The sequence below is a fragment of the Siniperca chuatsi genome, linkage group LG7 (assembly GCF_020085105.1).
Source record: "Siniperca chuatsi isolate FFG_IHB_CAS linkage group LG7, ASM2008510v1, whole genome shotgun sequence".
NCBI classification, from domain to species: domain Eukaryota; kingdom Metazoa; phylum Chordata; class Actinopteri; order Centrarchiformes; family Sinipercidae; genus Siniperca; species Siniperca chuatsi.
The window spans coordinates 13,613,941-13,631,480 of NC_058048.1; the positions used below are offsets into that span (position 1 = coordinate 13,613,941).

General features: G+C 41.6%; 1 protein-coding gene across 4 annotated transcripts in view; it reads right to left on the minus strand.

Annotated features, from left to right (window-relative positions):
• The window catches only part of LOC122879144 (cGMP-dependent 3',5'-cyclic phosphodiesterase), a 164,696-nt gene that overhangs the window by 24,684 nt on the left and 122,472 nt on the right, over positions 1-17,540 (minus strand). For 2 of the 4 annotated variants that reach the window (XM_044202902.1, XM_044202900.1), the window contains exons 3-10: positions 16,129-16,212; positions 8,136-8,225; positions 7,778-7,866; positions 3,982-4,091; positions 2,811-2,866; positions 2,521-2,580; positions 1,569-1,725; positions 808-860 (exon numbers count right to left, since the gene is read on the minus strand). In XM_044202902.1, the coding sequence (XP_044058837.1) occupies positions 808-860; positions 1,569-1,725; positions 2,521-2,580; positions 2,811-2,866; positions 3,982-4,091; positions 7,778-7,866; positions 8,136-8,225; positions 16,129-16,212 (699 nt within the window). The remainder of the gene's footprint in view (positions 1-807; positions 861-1,568; positions 1,726-2,520; positions 2,581-2,810; positions 2,867-3,981; positions 4,092-7,777; positions 7,867-8,135; positions 8,226-16,128; positions 16,213-17,540) is intronic. The other 2 variants (XM_044202903.1, XM_044202901.1) reach the window with 1 other exon arrangement.

The window sequence follows — 17,540 nt, forward strand, 5'->3', positions numbered from 1 at the left end:
TATCGACTCAACTGCAGATTATTTTGTAGATTAATAAATTAATCGTTTAGTCTATAAAATGTCAGAAAATAGTCACAAATGTCTGTAATAATTGCCAAGATTAAATTTTCAAATTGCTAATTTTGACCAAAACCCAGACATATTCAGTTTATTATCATGCAAGAAAAAGAAAAGACAATTGAGACACTGGAACCAAGGAATGTAAAGTGCTTGATTTCTGATCTGTCTGCTTTAGCAAAACTCTGTATAAGAAATTCAAAACAAGTTCTTCATGTTGAATAAGTAGTATGAAAAAATAATCATAAATATGTGCATTCATCCATTAGGCTTTTCTGAAGCTCTGAAAAGCAGAAGCTCTGATGGGCTTAACCCAGTATAACCTTCAAATCTCTCTCCTCTCTCTTCCTTTATGCCTCTCTATCTCATATTTTCTTTATCTGTGAATAATTCCATACATTTAAATTGTTGTCAGGTTTCTTCACATACTGTAGCTGAAGCCTGATATCTCCTCTCTCTCTCCTTCCTCATCAATCTTAACACCTCTCCCCTTTCTGCCCTCCTTTTTACAGACAGTCTATCATATATATGGAAGGGGGGCTTACTATGGGGAGACTGATGAAGTGTGATATCACACATGTGTGATAAAAAGCTTGTGGTATAGGTAATGACAGGAAGAGGAGAAGGAGTCACAGGGAAGGATTTCCGGTTTTGGATGTACTGTACGTTTTTAACTCTGTGTGTGTGTGTGTGTGTGTGTGTGTGTGTGTGTGTGCATGAGGGAGCATATGAGTGATCTCAACCACTTACATAATTGATGACTTTGAGCTGGAGAGAGGCTGCATCAAGGTCAAAGAGCTCACCTGAAAGAGAAAAGGGAGAGAGAGAGGGTGAGTGATGGGAGTAAAAACCAGAGAGGAGCAAGTGTAGATTGGTGTTAAGGCAGACAGGGAATGCAGAGCATGTACGCATATGGACAGAAAGCAATCCAGGGAGGGATGCACTGAGATAGCGAGGTCAGGGAAGGGTGAACAGGAACCAGAGAAACAGAGGGACTAATAATGAAGAGAAGACAAGGGATGGAGGGCTGCCTGGACTGCAGACGAAGACACACGGAAAGAGCTGGACAGAGAAGCAGAAAGACGAGGCAGAGGCCGGAAAAAACTGCGGAGACTAAAGGCAACTGATATTTGTTGACAATTACCAGGGAGTAAACAACGTTGATGTATGTGTATGTGCGCAGGAATGGCATTAGCGAGTCCACTTCCATTATGCATGAGATTTTAAGCAGTGTTTTTGCAAAGCGTTCTGTTTTCACACAGGAGCTGTCACACATTCCTTGTGCCACTGACAGAGTCCATCTAAATTCATAGAGCTTTTTATCCAGATGGGCTTACTCTATTAACATACCTCACCTCACATATACCAGGGTGTGTGTGTGTGTAATTATGTTTTGTGTTTGTATACACGAGGCGGAGGAAATGTAAAATGTATGTGTGTGAGAGAGAGAGTGAAGAGGGAGGTTTGTTCAATATGCCTTTATGTAACCATTTGAGTGTGTGTGTGCATACCACAGAGTTGCAGGATATTGCGGTCCAGTTCGGAGTAGTCCTGGTCTGAGACGTTGAGGTGCAGCAGTGCATTGTGGGACTGTATGGGAGAGGGGCTGAGAGGAGGCCTCTGGTAGGACGTCTGAACAGCCTGGACTCGCACACACACCACTGAGGCCTGTGACGTCATGCACGTATGCAGAAACACACACACACAAGCACCAAAGTCAGATTACAGAAAATTTAAGAGAGAAAATCATCAGACTAAAAACAGTCTGATATAATTTTATTAGCTTTCATCTGGTCCTTCAGGAAACCAACAAAAACAAATGGAAAGGCCATTAAAGCAAACATCGCCAGTCTTCCACAGGGATCCCTACTGAGCATGTGAGTGAATGCAACACACACATTGTTGTGCAGATATAAAACATCCAGTTGCCAGACATTTTTGGAGGCCAATCCATTTTTGGATTTTTCTTTTATTGATAAGCTCTATCTAGGACTGAGGGGGTGTTGATATTAACTTTCTTAAGAAACGACTTTAAATAATCTCAGAAATGTACAATTGAGGGGCTATTTTTATAATTATTTAATAAGAGTTTTGTAGTTTTTGCACTGTATTATCAGTTCCCTACTTAAATTCTATCCTTGCTTTTGTGATGACTTTTGCTGTTTATGTAACCTTGTGTTGTGTATTTTCTTTATTTTTCTGTGTGTTTTTAGGTGCAGCATATTTTAGAGGCTGGCAATCTATGTGTCTAGTTGTCATTGGATAATTAACAAAGATTACGCCTTCTTGTAGAGTATTTATAGGCTGTGCTTCACCCCTTCTGTAAAACACCATGATGAAGGCCCTGTGCCGAAACGTGTTGGTTAAATAAAGAGCAAACTCTTCCAGTAAGTCAGCTACTGTTGCCAAGTTGTTGTTTTTTCACATTTGTGACCAAATAAGACAGAAAAAGAGAGAGCTTACATGTTTTTCCAGAATATTCAGATGCAGTTCATCCTGATCAGATAGTGGATTACAGCCCACCTGCAACACACACAGACATTTAGTCCAGTCCAGTACATGAGCTTGACTGTCTCTGTGGAGTTCATTTAATTTATGAATGTTGAATAAAACCAATGAATCCATGTATCTTATTTAACTGTCAATATCTACCTTTTCATAACGGAGGACATAATCAGCAGTGATTGCTTTCATTACTTCCATTTATTAATTCATTGAAATCCTATTGTATGTCCCTCAATGCAATGACTCACCAGTAAGACAGCGATGGCCTTGTCCCGCTCCTGGTCCAAGATAGGAATGACAACAGCTAAAAGAAAGAAAGAAAAAAAGCATTTATAACACATAATACATTGATTTAGACAAAACAGACTCCTTAAATTTTCTTTCCATGTCCTTGTCTCGCTCTTTATCTTATTTGGTCTTTCTCCACATTCTAATACTAATAGAAATATGCAGGGCAAATGAGCCCGGAAAAAAAATAGCTAGCTAATGTTCTTGCATAACACAACACATTTTATTTTATTCTCTTTCATTCATCGGCAGCGGTGGATGGCCGCCCACCCTGAGTCTGGTTCTGCCCGAGGTTTCTGCCTGTCGCCAAATGCTTGCTCATGGTGGGATTTGTTGGATCTCTGTAAATAATATTATAAAGAGTACAGTCTAGACCTGCTCTATAGGAAAAGTGCAATGAGATAACTTCTGTTATGAATTGGCGCTATATAAATAAAATAAACTGAATTGAAAATTTAATTTGTTATTCTCATCGATGTAGAGCAGATAGTGACCGCAGATCTTTATGGCCAACATTTGACCACAGAGGTGTAGCTGTACGTGTGGACAGCAGACAAAACAGACACAACAGAATGATGTGTTTACCACATTGGTACCAAACTAACTCTTACTTCTGCAACATCATTAAATGTTCAGTGGTATTTATTGATCCACAAAGTGCAGAGCGGTCATGCATGTGTACTTCAAGATGTCTCTCTGATTATATCCCTCCAGGTTATTCTCTCATTTATGCTTTTAGATAAAAACAAAAAAATGTTAATTTGAAGAAGAATGCAGAGTCTATTCATTCTACTCCATTCGAGCTCTTACATTTTTTTCCTCATCATAAACCTTTCATTGCTTTTTTGGGGGGGTCTCTTATACAATTTTACTACCCACGCGGCTCCATACCTCTCCCTTTGCAATCATCATCTCTTGTTCACTACTTTGCTCTCTACCTCCTTTCATTTGTTTTTTCGCCCACGTTCTCACATCTCTCTGCTCCTCTGCATGAACATGCGCATGCTCACGCATCCTCAAACACACGTACACACACACACACACACACTCAGATGTTGGTCCATTTGTCAGCATCATTCAAGCCCTCGCTACACCCTCCAGCATACACACATATTGGAAAACCACACACACCTCTTCTGTGTGCTGGTAACGGTGCTGCGAGGCAGATTCTGTATTTCTCTGGCAGTTCGGGCAGAGGAAGGCCGGCACATTGACATCGCTTCAGCTGGTCCGCGATACTCCTAAGACAAGACAGATGCAAGTTGAGTTTGACTCAGGTTTGACAAAGACCTACAGCGCACTAGTCAGAGTGAGAAACAGAGAGAAACAGTCTGTCAGACACTGGGGAGACAAAGAGGAAGAGGGGATTTGGAAGACAATTGGACCAAATGGAAAAACAATCACCAGCATTACAAAAACAGACACGTTGTGTTCATTGACACCAACCAAAACATTTCTGAATAGAACTATTATTCATTGTGAAATTATAAGAACTCAATACAACCATTTGTGTGTGGGTATGTGTGTGTGTGTGTGTGAGAGAGAAAGTGCTGGCCAGGTGTGAAGCCAGGTGTGATGATGGCGAAGGTGTAGGTCTGTGTGTGTGTGTGTGTTATATTTAATACAGAGGGCAACTTTCTTATGCTAAAATATGAGACAAGGGATTGTTTATTCTGGACTCAGTACTGCCAAAGGACACAAAAACACATACACACGTGTGACAACATCACTGCACACCTCAGTGAGCACACGCACTCAGACTTGCATGAATAATGAAATTAAGGACAAAAAGAAGAAAAGTTTCATCCATGCACACAGGTAAATTCATGACCTATGTGCTTCACATAATAATCTACTCAACCCTCCATTAGCTACACACACACACACACATACATAGCAGCAGTCACACCATTACATGCTCACAGAGTCTGAAATACCCTCAAACCACTGCAGCCAAATCTCTGCATGGTGCATTGATTTAAAAGTGTCCATTTATTTCAGCTCACTGAGGAATAGTCCACTTCAGTCAAAAAACATTCCCATCGTAGTTTACTATTGTGGCAAATACAGCTGACCTTTGTGTAATGTCTTTGTTCAAAGCAGCTTTCCTGCACGACCATGAAGTAAATTTATTGTGGGCACGACGAAAAGAGCAAAAAAACCCCACTGAGGCATTAGGAAAAATACTGTGCACATATGTCATACCTATTAGATAATACAATTTATGTTTAAATGTGTGGTGTGTGGTATATGGAAATAGCTATAAGGTCAACTAAAGCTTCATAAATCTGCTTGGAACAGTTCACAGCAACAATAGCTCAAATTAAATACCATATAGGTCAAAGCTGGCGTGGTGGGCGGTGTGTTTACAGTGCAGTGGTGGCCAGTGATAACGGTCAGCAGCAGAGGTAGCAAAGACTTTGAGATGGACATTTAAATAGACCACTCAGATGCAGTAAATGTGTGAGTGTAGGTGTGTAGTTGGCCCTCACAGAAATCAGCTTCTGATTAATTGATCTGGGTGATGCTAATGACTTCACATTCCTGCCTGAAAATACGCTATGAGCTCCATTTGTCATAACTGCTTAACCATCATTAAGACACACTGCAATGTTTCTAACAGCTGATGATGTGTTAACGTGCAAAAAAATAAAAAATGTAATAGCTAATTCTGATTCAGACTAATTCTATATCATTATGGCTTTCGTAAGATATATGCAGTTAAGGTTTTGTATTGTTTTCTGTATGAGGGTTTGCAGATGACAGATAACAAGAAGGACGTTGACCAGTGAGTGAAATAATTCCTTTTTGTTTTAGGAGCTCAGGAGGAGCTCTAACATGTTTGATCATTTGTGCATTTTACACAACTCTGAGAGGGAATTGTGACATGCACTCTTTAAGATACATAGCTCACAAAAAACTTGGAAAGCACAGTGTTCCAGGCAGCGTGGTAAAGGCTGCATGCTTGGACACCTACATGATGAAAATGAAAACAAAGAGTAACTGAAGAGTTTTAATCCAAATTATGTACAATTTATAATGATTTCTACATAAATGTATGACAATCCTACAAACTCAATGTTATCAAAACCATAGTGATATATTGGCAAAACCCATCAAATTATCAATCATCTGCAATCTGTCAATCATCTGTCTACATCGTACTCTAAAATATAATTAGCCCTTTTTACAAAATGAAAAAAATGTTTTAATGTTATAGATGGAAAGAAAATGTTTATTGCAACAGTTGTGCAACTGCATTGTGCATGTGTATCACCGACCTTGGAGTGTGTGTCTTCCTTTTGCAGTATTTCTAACAATAGCTGTTTAAGTCAATTTGGCTATAAGGCATCAGTTATCTTGTACACAACAAATAGTTTAGAGAATAAATGATCATGGAAGCTGTCTTGGCTGACCTTGTTTGTGCAGTTTTTGTATATGTGTGTGTGTCAAGCTCCAGTTAATGGGTTTGTATGTATTAGAAAGTGGGCTGGAATGAGGCTCAAACAAAGTGGCCCTTTGCCTCTCAGGGTTCATTGAGTGTGTGTGTGGGGGTGTTTGTGCTTGTTTGTGTTTGTGTGTGTATGCCAAGGTCTTGATAACAGGCTTATATAAGCAGGTGAATTGGAGGGAGAAAAGTAACAAAGTGCCCTGTAGCTCTTTTAATATCCCCACTACCTCTAGCTTGCATGCAGCCCTTACAAATGTGTGTGTGAGTGCATCGGGTTCTGTGTGTGTTTGTGTGTGTGTGTGTGTGTGCTCTGTGCTTGTGTCCTTGCGTGTTCGTGTCTGCATAGGTATGTTTGTGTGTGATCCCGTATTTGTGTGGCAATGAGGTGTTGGAAAAAGGGTTCTTGTCTGACAAACAGACAGTTTCATCTATAATGTAGTGTTGGTTTTTGCCGGAGCCTGGGCAGCAGTCGCAGTAGCACACGGGGTTGTTGAGCTTCAGAAAGCACTTAAGAGAGGAGAGGATCGCTGTGTCGCTGAGGGACCCCAGGCGCTGTCACCTCGGCTATTAGCCCTGCAACGCTTCCGCTGGGAAGAGGGATTGAAGGTGAGAGAGAAAAAGGAGCGGCGGGAAGGGGAAAGGGGGGGGAGGGGGTAGAAAGACCGAAACACAGCCGCCTTAGTGCTTCATGGCTCTTCAGGGAGAAAGCAGGCTGAGAGGAAAAAAAGGGCAACAACAGACTGATGCAGTGAGGTGGGAAGGTGGAATAGCAGATGACAAGAGAGGGAAAGAGTTTGTCAGAGGGATGTGTAATAAGAGGGAGAAAAAAGTGAGATAAAGGGAGAGTTTTAATGAGAGAGCAATAGAGACGGGATGAGAAAATAAAGTAAGAGGTGGCAAAAATGAGAGGATAAGAGAAACAGAGAAGGTCCTCGTGTGTCTTAATGATGAGATCTCTCTCTGTGACACTCCTGTCGCTGTGTTGATGATGTGATTTTGGGCTGAACGGCTCATGTTCATTCAGGTGACACCTGCTTTTCACACAGAGAAAACAGCCATCTCTGTTTCCCCTTTTCATCTTTCCCTTGTTCTATTGCAAAACATCTGCGGCTTGCTGCATAGACAGACACACACACACACACACACACACACACACACACACACACACACACACAAAACCTTGTACTTCTATCCTTGTGAGGACCATCATTGACATAATGTATTCCCTAGCCCCTTACCTTAACCTAATTCTGCCCTAACCTTAACCATCACAACTAAATGCCTAACCCTACCCCTACCCCTTAAAAGTAAGTGTTAACATTCAAACAGCCCTTTAAAGTTGTGAGGACCGGCCACAGTGAAAGTGTCCACACTTTCCAAAAATGTCCTCACTCTGTAGGTAAAAAATGTGTTCCAGTCCTCACTATGTAGCTAGTACAAGTATACACACACACACGAAAGAGAGAGAGTACACACCTGATCTTTCCCTCCTGTGGCAGTTCATGTGGCGGGTCGTCAGATAACAGCCTCGAGTCTCCCTCCAGCATGTAGACACATACACACTCCTGGAATAAAACACACACATACTGTATACGTGCACAATCATTTGTAATATTTATCAGATTCAAATTAATTTAATGAGTGATGAGCCTCATCCATTTGTAACAAGGCCTGGGCCGCTGTTCCCCCGTCTTATGTCAGGGCCGAGGCATTTAGGTCCATTGCTCTGAATACTAACAGGAAGCTTTTTTTTCAGGTAGTAAATCAAGGAAATGTCAATTATGTTCAGCTGTTTGTGCAAATGTAGAGTTTGTGCGCGTGTGTATGCAAATACCGTGCTGGGTAGCAGCTCCTGTATGCTGTCTCGAAGGGCCACTCGCAGCGAGCGTGCGTCAACAACCGCCGCCAGCCGCAGCAAAGCATCCTGGGGAGGGAGACAAACAGATGCCCTGATGTCTGTTTGGTTGTTTGTTTATGATCTCAACGTGTGGCTCCAAAAACCTGAGGCCTTGGCTATAGTTTTTTTGTGGGTACAAGGTTTATGTTACAACAGCTCTTCCCCAGATATTTAGCTTGGAAGGCTGTGAAGGCCTCTAAAACAATATTTAAACTGTGTCGCACTCTGTAAACGCATAGCAATCTGTGCTTGTTGGAGGCACCAGTGAGGTACTTAAAAATGAACTGAACTCAAAAATTGTCAGGGATTACTGGAGTTAGTTTTGCTCTTCAGGACACTCAATGCTTTTGTTTCATTTTGGCACTGTGAAAACCGAGCACTTGACAATTAATTTGCAGAGTTCGCTAGGCAAGAAGCAGCTGAATATTCATGAAAGGAAATGGCATTTGGCGGTACTACCGGCAAAAATCTCATGGTTCACAAATTACATAACAGATATTTACTTTCTTATCATTGCTGCATTCTTTGAAGATTGGATAGAAGCACTTAACTTGGAGGAGAGAGGTGGTTATCTTAATTACAGTCTGCCTCTGATCAGTCTGATCAAATTTAACAAGAGCCAATCTATTTTTATCTCTTTTGACATTGATAAAATATCTTTCCACATCAAAATTCACAAATCCTAAAGACAAACATGAATGATCTCATCACAGCTGAAACAAACCAGAAGGAAGTGACTCCTCTTCAGAGTAAAGGTTGGGGTATGCTTGAAACAAACTAGTTGCTACTAAGCCTAAAATACACTAAAGTGTTTACATTTGAATCGTACAAATGGCAATAACGGAAAGTCATGATGTTGCACAATGACGTTGACGTAAACATGAAAAGGCAGAAACAGTTGAGAAAAAGAGAGCCTGAGAGAGAGGTTCAAACCCTTCCTATTTTCTGGCCTCTGCACACCACGGCAATAGCAGCATTAAGTGGGTGTGCTTGTCCAATTGTTGGTTTTGGAAAGAAGAAAATTGCAAAAAACAAACAAAACCCAGCCCCCCCAATTCCAATGTCAGAAAGGTGTTGGGGGAGGGTGTTTCAGATGCTGTGTGACCACCAGACAAGGACTTTGTTTGAAGCATACTAATGCCTTGAAAGGGACACTGTAACTGCAAGGTGAGAGCAGTTTGTTTTCTTGAAGTGCACTTTTTGAACCTTCCACTAATAAAGATTAGGTTTGAGTAAAGAAGCAGAGGAATAAGAAAACAGGAGAGCTGATCTGAGATAACAGAGGCGCTTATATTTTAAGGTCATGCAAGATTGAGTTTGTGCTTCAAGGCTTTTACATTTTTACCTTCTATAAACAGGCATACAGAGCCGCAGCATCTCACAACCACAACTTTATCAGATGAGCGCCTGTAACATCCCAGGTGACAGCTATAAATTCATACCATAAGAATATTTACACTGTGTGTGCAGTTTATTTAAATCCCTACCAGTTATCACACTGCATTATTATTACATGTAACACCTGTCTAAAGAGAGACTGTTAGCTGGACTTCAAAATCTGATCAAAGCATAGAAAAACACTGGGAGAAATCGCAGAGGTTTAAGATGCTGCAGCTTTTAAAACTGTGTACTGAATATAAATTAGAAAGAAGACGATAATGTTGAAAGTATTGCCTGTGACTGCCAGATCATCCTCTTCCAGTTGTTCTGACAAAGCTGTTAGTCACACAGCTGAGCCAGAAGGAAGAGCATCTTGTTCCTTCCTTAAGCGTACAATACCACAAAGGTACTGCGAGTGTGAGGGAGGAGAAGAGAGGAAAAGGGAGAGATGGAGAGAGCGTGGAGAGTCTTGTCATGCCTGAGCACTCAGTATTGGTTATTACATATGATTAGATATGATTAAATGCGATTAGCTTTGATCACTCAATCAGGCTGCCAGAGTGCTGTTGTAATGAAGTTGGAGCTCTGCCAGCCTCTATGTGTGTGTTTGTACTGGAGAGAGAAAGAATTTGAATTTTGAAACGCTTTCACAAATCCAGATAAGTAATGTTTGATCAAAAGTTGATCTGCAGACAAACAACAAATGTCTCTGGCTCCCCAACATCCCCACTCTGTTGTCAAGAACTTGTCGAGGATGGACGCTGAAACCTGCCATGCCTTGATAAATGTCAGACGGTGTCTTATGACCTTTCACAATCATTTCTCTCCATAAACCTCAAACCATGTTATATTAATTTACCTGCTTCTTCACCCATCACACACACACACACACACACACACACACACACACACACACACACACACACAATTACCAGGTCCTGATGCACACAAGGACACACATGCATGATTTTTTGTTTTAGCTTGTAACGTAATCACAGCTGTAGCTTTAACTTGAACCTTTTTTTTTTGCTTAATGAAATTTCATTTTTTTAAATTTTTTATTTTTTTTTTACAATTTTCTCTTTAAATTAGCTAATTTATTTCCACTTTGTTGCATTCACATGAAAGTATAATGTCTCAAAAATGTCAGCTTTTTACTTTTAGAGCTTGTCTAATGGGGGTCACTGAACCTCCCCAGCAAGAAGAATCAGATAGAGGACAATGTAATCCTTCAATTTGTTCAAAACTGAAGCATGACAGTCTCTAAAATTTGAATGAAAACAGCTACATGATTTCATTACACTAACTGTTTGTTTTTCTCTAATGCCATTTCAATTTATGTAAATTTGGCTGAAGCTTTTATTCGAATTGAGTTGGAAATGCCATAACAAAGTACATGTTTAATACGGGAGACATCAAATCCCCTCCTGACGATGGAGATAGAACCAAAATGACATGACATGACATGATATGACTGTGAAGGGTCATTATGATAATGGTGTATATTTATTATCTTTATTTAATTTCAGAAATGCTTTCATAGATTCCATATTCATTCTACTCATTGCATTACTATCATTCATAATTTGTTACAGCAATGCACCCATCTGAAGCAGGATGTATTGTCCTCCATTCTCTGAATATGCAACAGTAGGAATAATTACAATTAAAATGTTACATTTCTGTAAATGTCACACTAATACATACGGTGAGTTATGGGGCTTTGTTGACTTTGTTTACCTCTTTTTCTCTCCTTTAACCCATTTATCTCCTCCCTCCTCCACTCCATCCCATCTCTCCTCCACACCTCCATCATTTTTCCTCCCTGCACCTTTCTACCTAACCCCCTAAATTTTACGTTGATCTCCACGTTTCTCCTCCTCACCGACACCTTATCAGGGTGTAGTCTTTGCTGTTGTCTTAATCTGTAGCCTTTCTAATCACTCGGAGCGCTCTGACATTTTGAAGGGCACCAGTGATCAGCATAACTAAACACAGAATCCTCTCTCTCTCTCTCTCTCTCTCTCTCTCTCTCTATCAGATACTCCCTCTCACACATGCATGCATATTTTCCTTAGGCTCTTCTGTTTACCATCTGACATTTTGTACATTACACCGCTCACATAAAACTGTACTTTTCATGTGATGCCCCCAGCCTGCATTCCAGTCTGCTAACCACAAGCCTGTCTGTTTTGAGCTGGTCCCACCCCAGAACCCGTACCTAGGCACCAGTTTGGCTTATGGAGGCCCTCGCAGCCATCAGCTGGGTTTCCAGCCTGCTAGCTACCAGACTTAACTCCGGCCTGTTAGCTGTCAGTCTGCACCTCAGCCTGTTCCTGTCCTGGAGCCACATTCTGGAAAGCCCCCCAGAAAGGGGGCTCCCGCTGATGTCAATCCTCACCGCTGCCCAGCTGCTTGTCCTCACCGCTGCCACTGTGCCGTGGAGGTCCCGCCGCCCAGCGCCACAGAGACGCAGCTGCCCAGCGCCAGACTCAGCCGCCCAGCGACATAGCAACGTCTCCAGTCCTGCCTGATCCCCAGTCAGCGGTCTGGGCCAACACCTGCTCCTCATCTCCTGTCAGCCAACACCTGCTCCTCATCTCCTGTCAGCCAACACCTGCTCCTCGTCCCCAGTTGGTGGCCCGGCCGACACATGCTCCTGCGCTGCAGCAATCACCAGTTCCTGAGCTGCAGCAGACTTCTGATGTCTCTGAAGTCTCTGTGCTGTAGCAGTCCTCTGAAATCTCTGTGCTGCAACAGTCACCTGTGCCCTCTGTGCTGCAGCATACTTCTGAATCCCCTGAACAGCAGCAACTCCCTGACCCTCCTGAGTCTGAGCTGCAGCAGCCACCTGTCCCTGTGGAGCTGCAGCAGCCACCTGAACTCTCAGAGCTGCAGCACACTCCTGCCACTGCTGGATCCCAGCTATCTCCTGTTCTGGTTGGTCTGCAACCTTATCCTGCTCCGGTTGGGCCATAACCTCTTGAATTCTCAGTGCTGCCACAGTCACTCGAACACACTGTGCTGCAGCACACTCCTGAATCTCCTGAGCTGTAGCACACTCCTGATTTCTCTGAGCTGGAGCAGCTTCTTGACCCTCATGTTCGTTATGAAGCAACATCTACTTGCAGCCCTGCTGCCCAGTCGCCAGCCCCCTGTTCTGCTGCCCTGTCGCCAGCCTCCAGTCCTGCTGCCCTGTCGCCAGCCCCCTGTTCTGCTGCCCTGTCACTGGCCTCCAGTCCTGCTGCCCTGTTGCCGGCCACCTGCTCAGATCTCCAGTCATTAAACTCCAGTCTTGATGTCCAGCTACACTGCCAGTATTCCATGGGCTCCCGCCTTTGCTGCCGGCCTCCAGAGGGCTTCTGTCTTCATCGCCGGCATCCTGTTCAACTTCTGGAGGGGTTTTGCCTTTGTCACCAACCTCCTGAGTTGCTCCGTACGTCTGGTCATCACCCGGACCTGCTCAGCCCTTCAGCCCTGCCTCATGGTCGCCCCTCTGACCTGCTCTGCTCTTCTGTCCTGCCCTCAAGCCATCCTCCTGAGGTTTTCTGCCCCGCACCTCTCCAGCACCTGGGCCATCCCCCTGAGGTTCCAGGCTCCTCATCTGTCCTGCCCCCAGGCTGTCCGCCTGAGGTCTTCCTCCCACCCTATGTACGTTTTTATGTCATGAAAACTCACTGAACTGCACCTGCTCCACTTCAGTGTCTGCCTTTTTGGGTTCTCCCCCTATTCCTCCTGCTTGACATATTGTAACAGGGAAACCTTCACAGTGCACACTATCAGACTAAAACTATAGCCCGGTCTGCAACAATGAGACTGTCTCCCGCCCTCGCCGTATTACTCATAAGTTCTCTGTCCCTAAATATGCAAATCTATGGTGGTGAAATGTCCCACAAAGCACCTGATCAAGTCCTACAAAACAAAATATCTAAGGTAATCACAATCCCCACACACATGCACAGGCCACCAAAATGTTCTACTAATAATAAAATGTATCTTGTTCCAATTAATACATCATCTACTGGTAGATCTACAGATTGGCCTATTACTGAAAGCTCTGGCAAGTATCACAACAAATATCCTGCCTGGATGATGATTGATTTATGTGAAACGTGGCTGAAACTGAACATTTTCTTACCATTAAATTAAGCTTCCCCATCTGACTATACCAATGCCCATGTTTCCTGGTCTACTAAACAAGGTGTTGCCTTAATCTATAAGTCTATTTTCAGTTTAACCTCCGAACTTGATATTAAATTCAACTCATTTAATGCTTTTGTATTAAAACCATCTCTATCAACTATGAATTGCTTTGTCCAGGGCACCAGACTCATCATTCAGTTGAGCCTCTTTCTACCAAAACAAGACAGTCAAAGACGTCTACACCCCGGTTTACTGAAGAAACAGGTGCTGTTAAGCAGGCCTGCAGGAGATTGGAACCCAAATGGTATAAATCAGAACTGGAAGTTTTCTACCTCTCATGGCATGAATGTGTATTGAATTACAAGCGTTTCCTGTCTGCTGCCAAAGGAGCCTATTTCTCTCGCTTAATGAGTAACAATAAACACAATCCTAGATTTCTCTTTGACACTGTAGACAAACGTACTCAAAAACAGCTGTCTGTTAGCTGCTCACCCTTTACGGCTCCTGATTTTTTAGACTTTCTGCAGAAAAATAGATGAGATTGGATACGAAATGAGTTCCTCATCTCCAGCTACTTCTGCAGAATCGATAGTGCAACATTCATATGTTGATTCCCAGTTAGTCTCTGTTCCTACAAATTTTTCTCTTGAAACGTTGTCTAAACTGGTGTTGGCTTCTAAACCAACTAAGTGCTTCCTTGACCCCCTACTAGCTAAACTTTTTAAAGATCTCTGGCCATTTCTGGGACCTACAATGCTGAATATGGTTAATTTATCACTTACGACTCTCCCCACTAGCTTTAAGACTTCTGACGTTGAACCTCCTACTTAAGAAACCACACCTTGATCAAGGGTCTTTGAATAATTATCGACCAGTCGCTAACCTTCCATTCTTTTCAAAAGTACTTGAAAGAGTTGTGTCTCAGCAACTTTCGACCCACATACTTAACAGAAATCTTTTTTAACCTTTTCAATCTGCTTTCAGAAACTGCACTTTTACTAAAGTGGTTAATGATCCGCTTATCATAGATTCAAATTCCACCTTCTATTACTGGATTGCAGTGCTGTTTTTGATACCATAGATCACAGTATACTCCTAGACCAACTGGAATATCAATTTGGCATCTCTGGCCTGCTCTCGTGTGGTTAAAGTCTTACTTATCTGAAAGATCTATGGTATCAAAAACTGCACTGAATCCAGTAATAGAAGCACAGAGGCGGTCCTGTAATACTACTATACTATTACACACAAATAAAATTGAGTTGACTTCCATCAAGAGGACAATTTAAACAATTACAGTATAGTAAATTAACTGTAATTATTGTTAAAGATGAATATATTTTCTTTATCTTCTATCTTACCTTCCACTTTTATTTGTTCTTACTGCAGGTTTTCAACTGTAGGCAGAAAAGTACACAGTGTCTGAAATGTGTACTCTTCTCCTGCAAGCGCTACGCTCAATTTGCTCTTCAGGAGGGCACTTAAGCCTAAAACATCTCTGTGAAGCTGCTCCGCGGCCGGTGTTAAAAGCAGAGAACTTAGTGGTCAGTCTACAGGTATAATGGTATGGAAATGAGATTATAGTGAAGCAGGATTTGGCTGTTGAACAAGAAAATGCCGACCTGTTAATAAATGTAGGTAAAGAAAAAGATTATACAGGGCAAAATATGATCCTTTCATTCAATCTTTTCCCTGAACTACAGCAGTCATAAATCAGAGTTAATAGAGAGGGAGGCAGACATTTGGAGCATAACTCCAGGAGGACAACTCACTGAAAAGCTTAATTAAGTCTAAATGGACAGAGCTGTAGCTAGCACGATAAAACAAAATCAGCTCTGTATAATGTCGAGATAATTTTCTACTGAGCAGAACTAGGCCAGATAATAATTTGCACATTCTTTCTAAGGTTTATTTTAGCCTGCTTTGGCTGCCTGGTGAGTGGGGATTTTATTTTGGCACATAGAACAATACAGTGAAAACCTTTAATGAATAAAAAAAAAGAGGAGGAAATCTCATGAAGAGCAACAGAAGAGGGATCCCTCTTCCATGATGGACAGACATGCAAGAAATGTCGTGTGTACAGAGGAGACAGAGATAACAATATCAAAATCACAATATGGAGAAACAAAATGACAACATTGGGTATAGATTGCAAACATATATCTAGAATATGGACATACAGTTGCATGACAACAATACAGTTGTCATGCTTAATGGACTTTCAAGCTCAATATTTTATATAATTTTAGAAAGAAGCCTCCCTGTTTTCTGACCTGCTCTCATTTGGCTAGTATTTGAGACCAGCTGTTATTCAACAACTTTGGTAGGTGGCCTTGCCGGAAAAGGTGAATGACTGTAGTTTATGTGGATTGGATGTTGATCAGCTGATATGACATGCATGACTTACGGGTCGTGTCTTTGGAAAACTAGCCATGACAATCAGAATAAAATACAACACAATGTATTTCTCTTGTGCACTCCCATCCGTGTCCTGTGGAAGATCAAAACTGTAATCATCATCAAAGTAAATCACATCAATTTATTTGTTTTCTACTGCCCTTCTTCCTCCACCATCAATAAAAATCAGCCATTATACCACAGCTACATGAAAAATCATTATTTTTAAAAGGACACACAACACCTTTGAAGTTTCCTATCACTGAAGTAAATTTAACACAGGACATAAAGACATCTCCGTGAACACAAAAAATATTCTTTAGTTATATAGTTTAATAAGAGCTGCCCTTAATTCTGTTGAGGATTAAAGGCACTTTTTGCTAATTTTCAAGATTTCTGCAACCTAAATATGAACATGTACTGGGAAAACCTTCAAAACCTGGTTAGAGATTCTACAGTTTTTACACCTTTGAGTCATTGTCCCAGATGTCAGTTGTAGGTACATTTCATTAATTGTTGAGTGTGGGATGCACAGGATATGAGTTATATTTCACATTATTACATTTCACATTGTAAAACACACAACATCACACATTTATTTATTATTAAGTAAAATTTAAACTTCTGAAACAAAGGCTTTGTTTTCATTGTAACAATGTTATTCACGTAACTATTTTACTAAATATTCACAGTGCAAAACACCCTCACATTACATTACTTAGTGCTTGATTGCATTTATGAATGTATTGAAGGTAACACACTCATTTGAGAATCAGATATTAGATTAGCGTAAGAGTACTAATGTAAATTGGCCACATTAGATTAAGACTGAGCTTAGCTAAAGACTCGACCGGGAGGATTAGTTTAAGGAGCTAATTGGAGCCTTTAGGGTATCTCCCGTATTTCTTATCTGCTGCATTGTTCACAGAGCTGTCTGACTCCGTGAATCAAGCCAATCTGCATTTCAAGAGGTTTACTGCTCGACCTTGATCTAACAGCAAGCGGATGAAAGGTAATGGCATCACACTCGCAGATGATTAAAGGCATCCTCCCTCATGCCTATAGATTTTTATGTAAAATCAACTACTTACAAAGCCCCTCTGTGTATTTGAGCAAATCACTAGCTTGCTTATTCCTTCACCTGCTGTATGTTTACCCGTGGAAGTTTAAGTCGATGAGTGACGTAACGTTGGCTGTTCACTCTTTTTGACTTAACATTTGACTGAAATGAATTTCTGATGCAGATTGATTTTTGCCAGTTGACTGTCAGTCACTAAAGGGAGAAGAGTGAAGAGGGACGCATGTACATGTACGCATGTATGCATGGACTAAATCAGTGAGTCTGTCTGAGAAAAAGACAGACAGAGGCGAGGACGGACACACACACACACACACACACACAGCATGGCCAGGGGGAGGCTG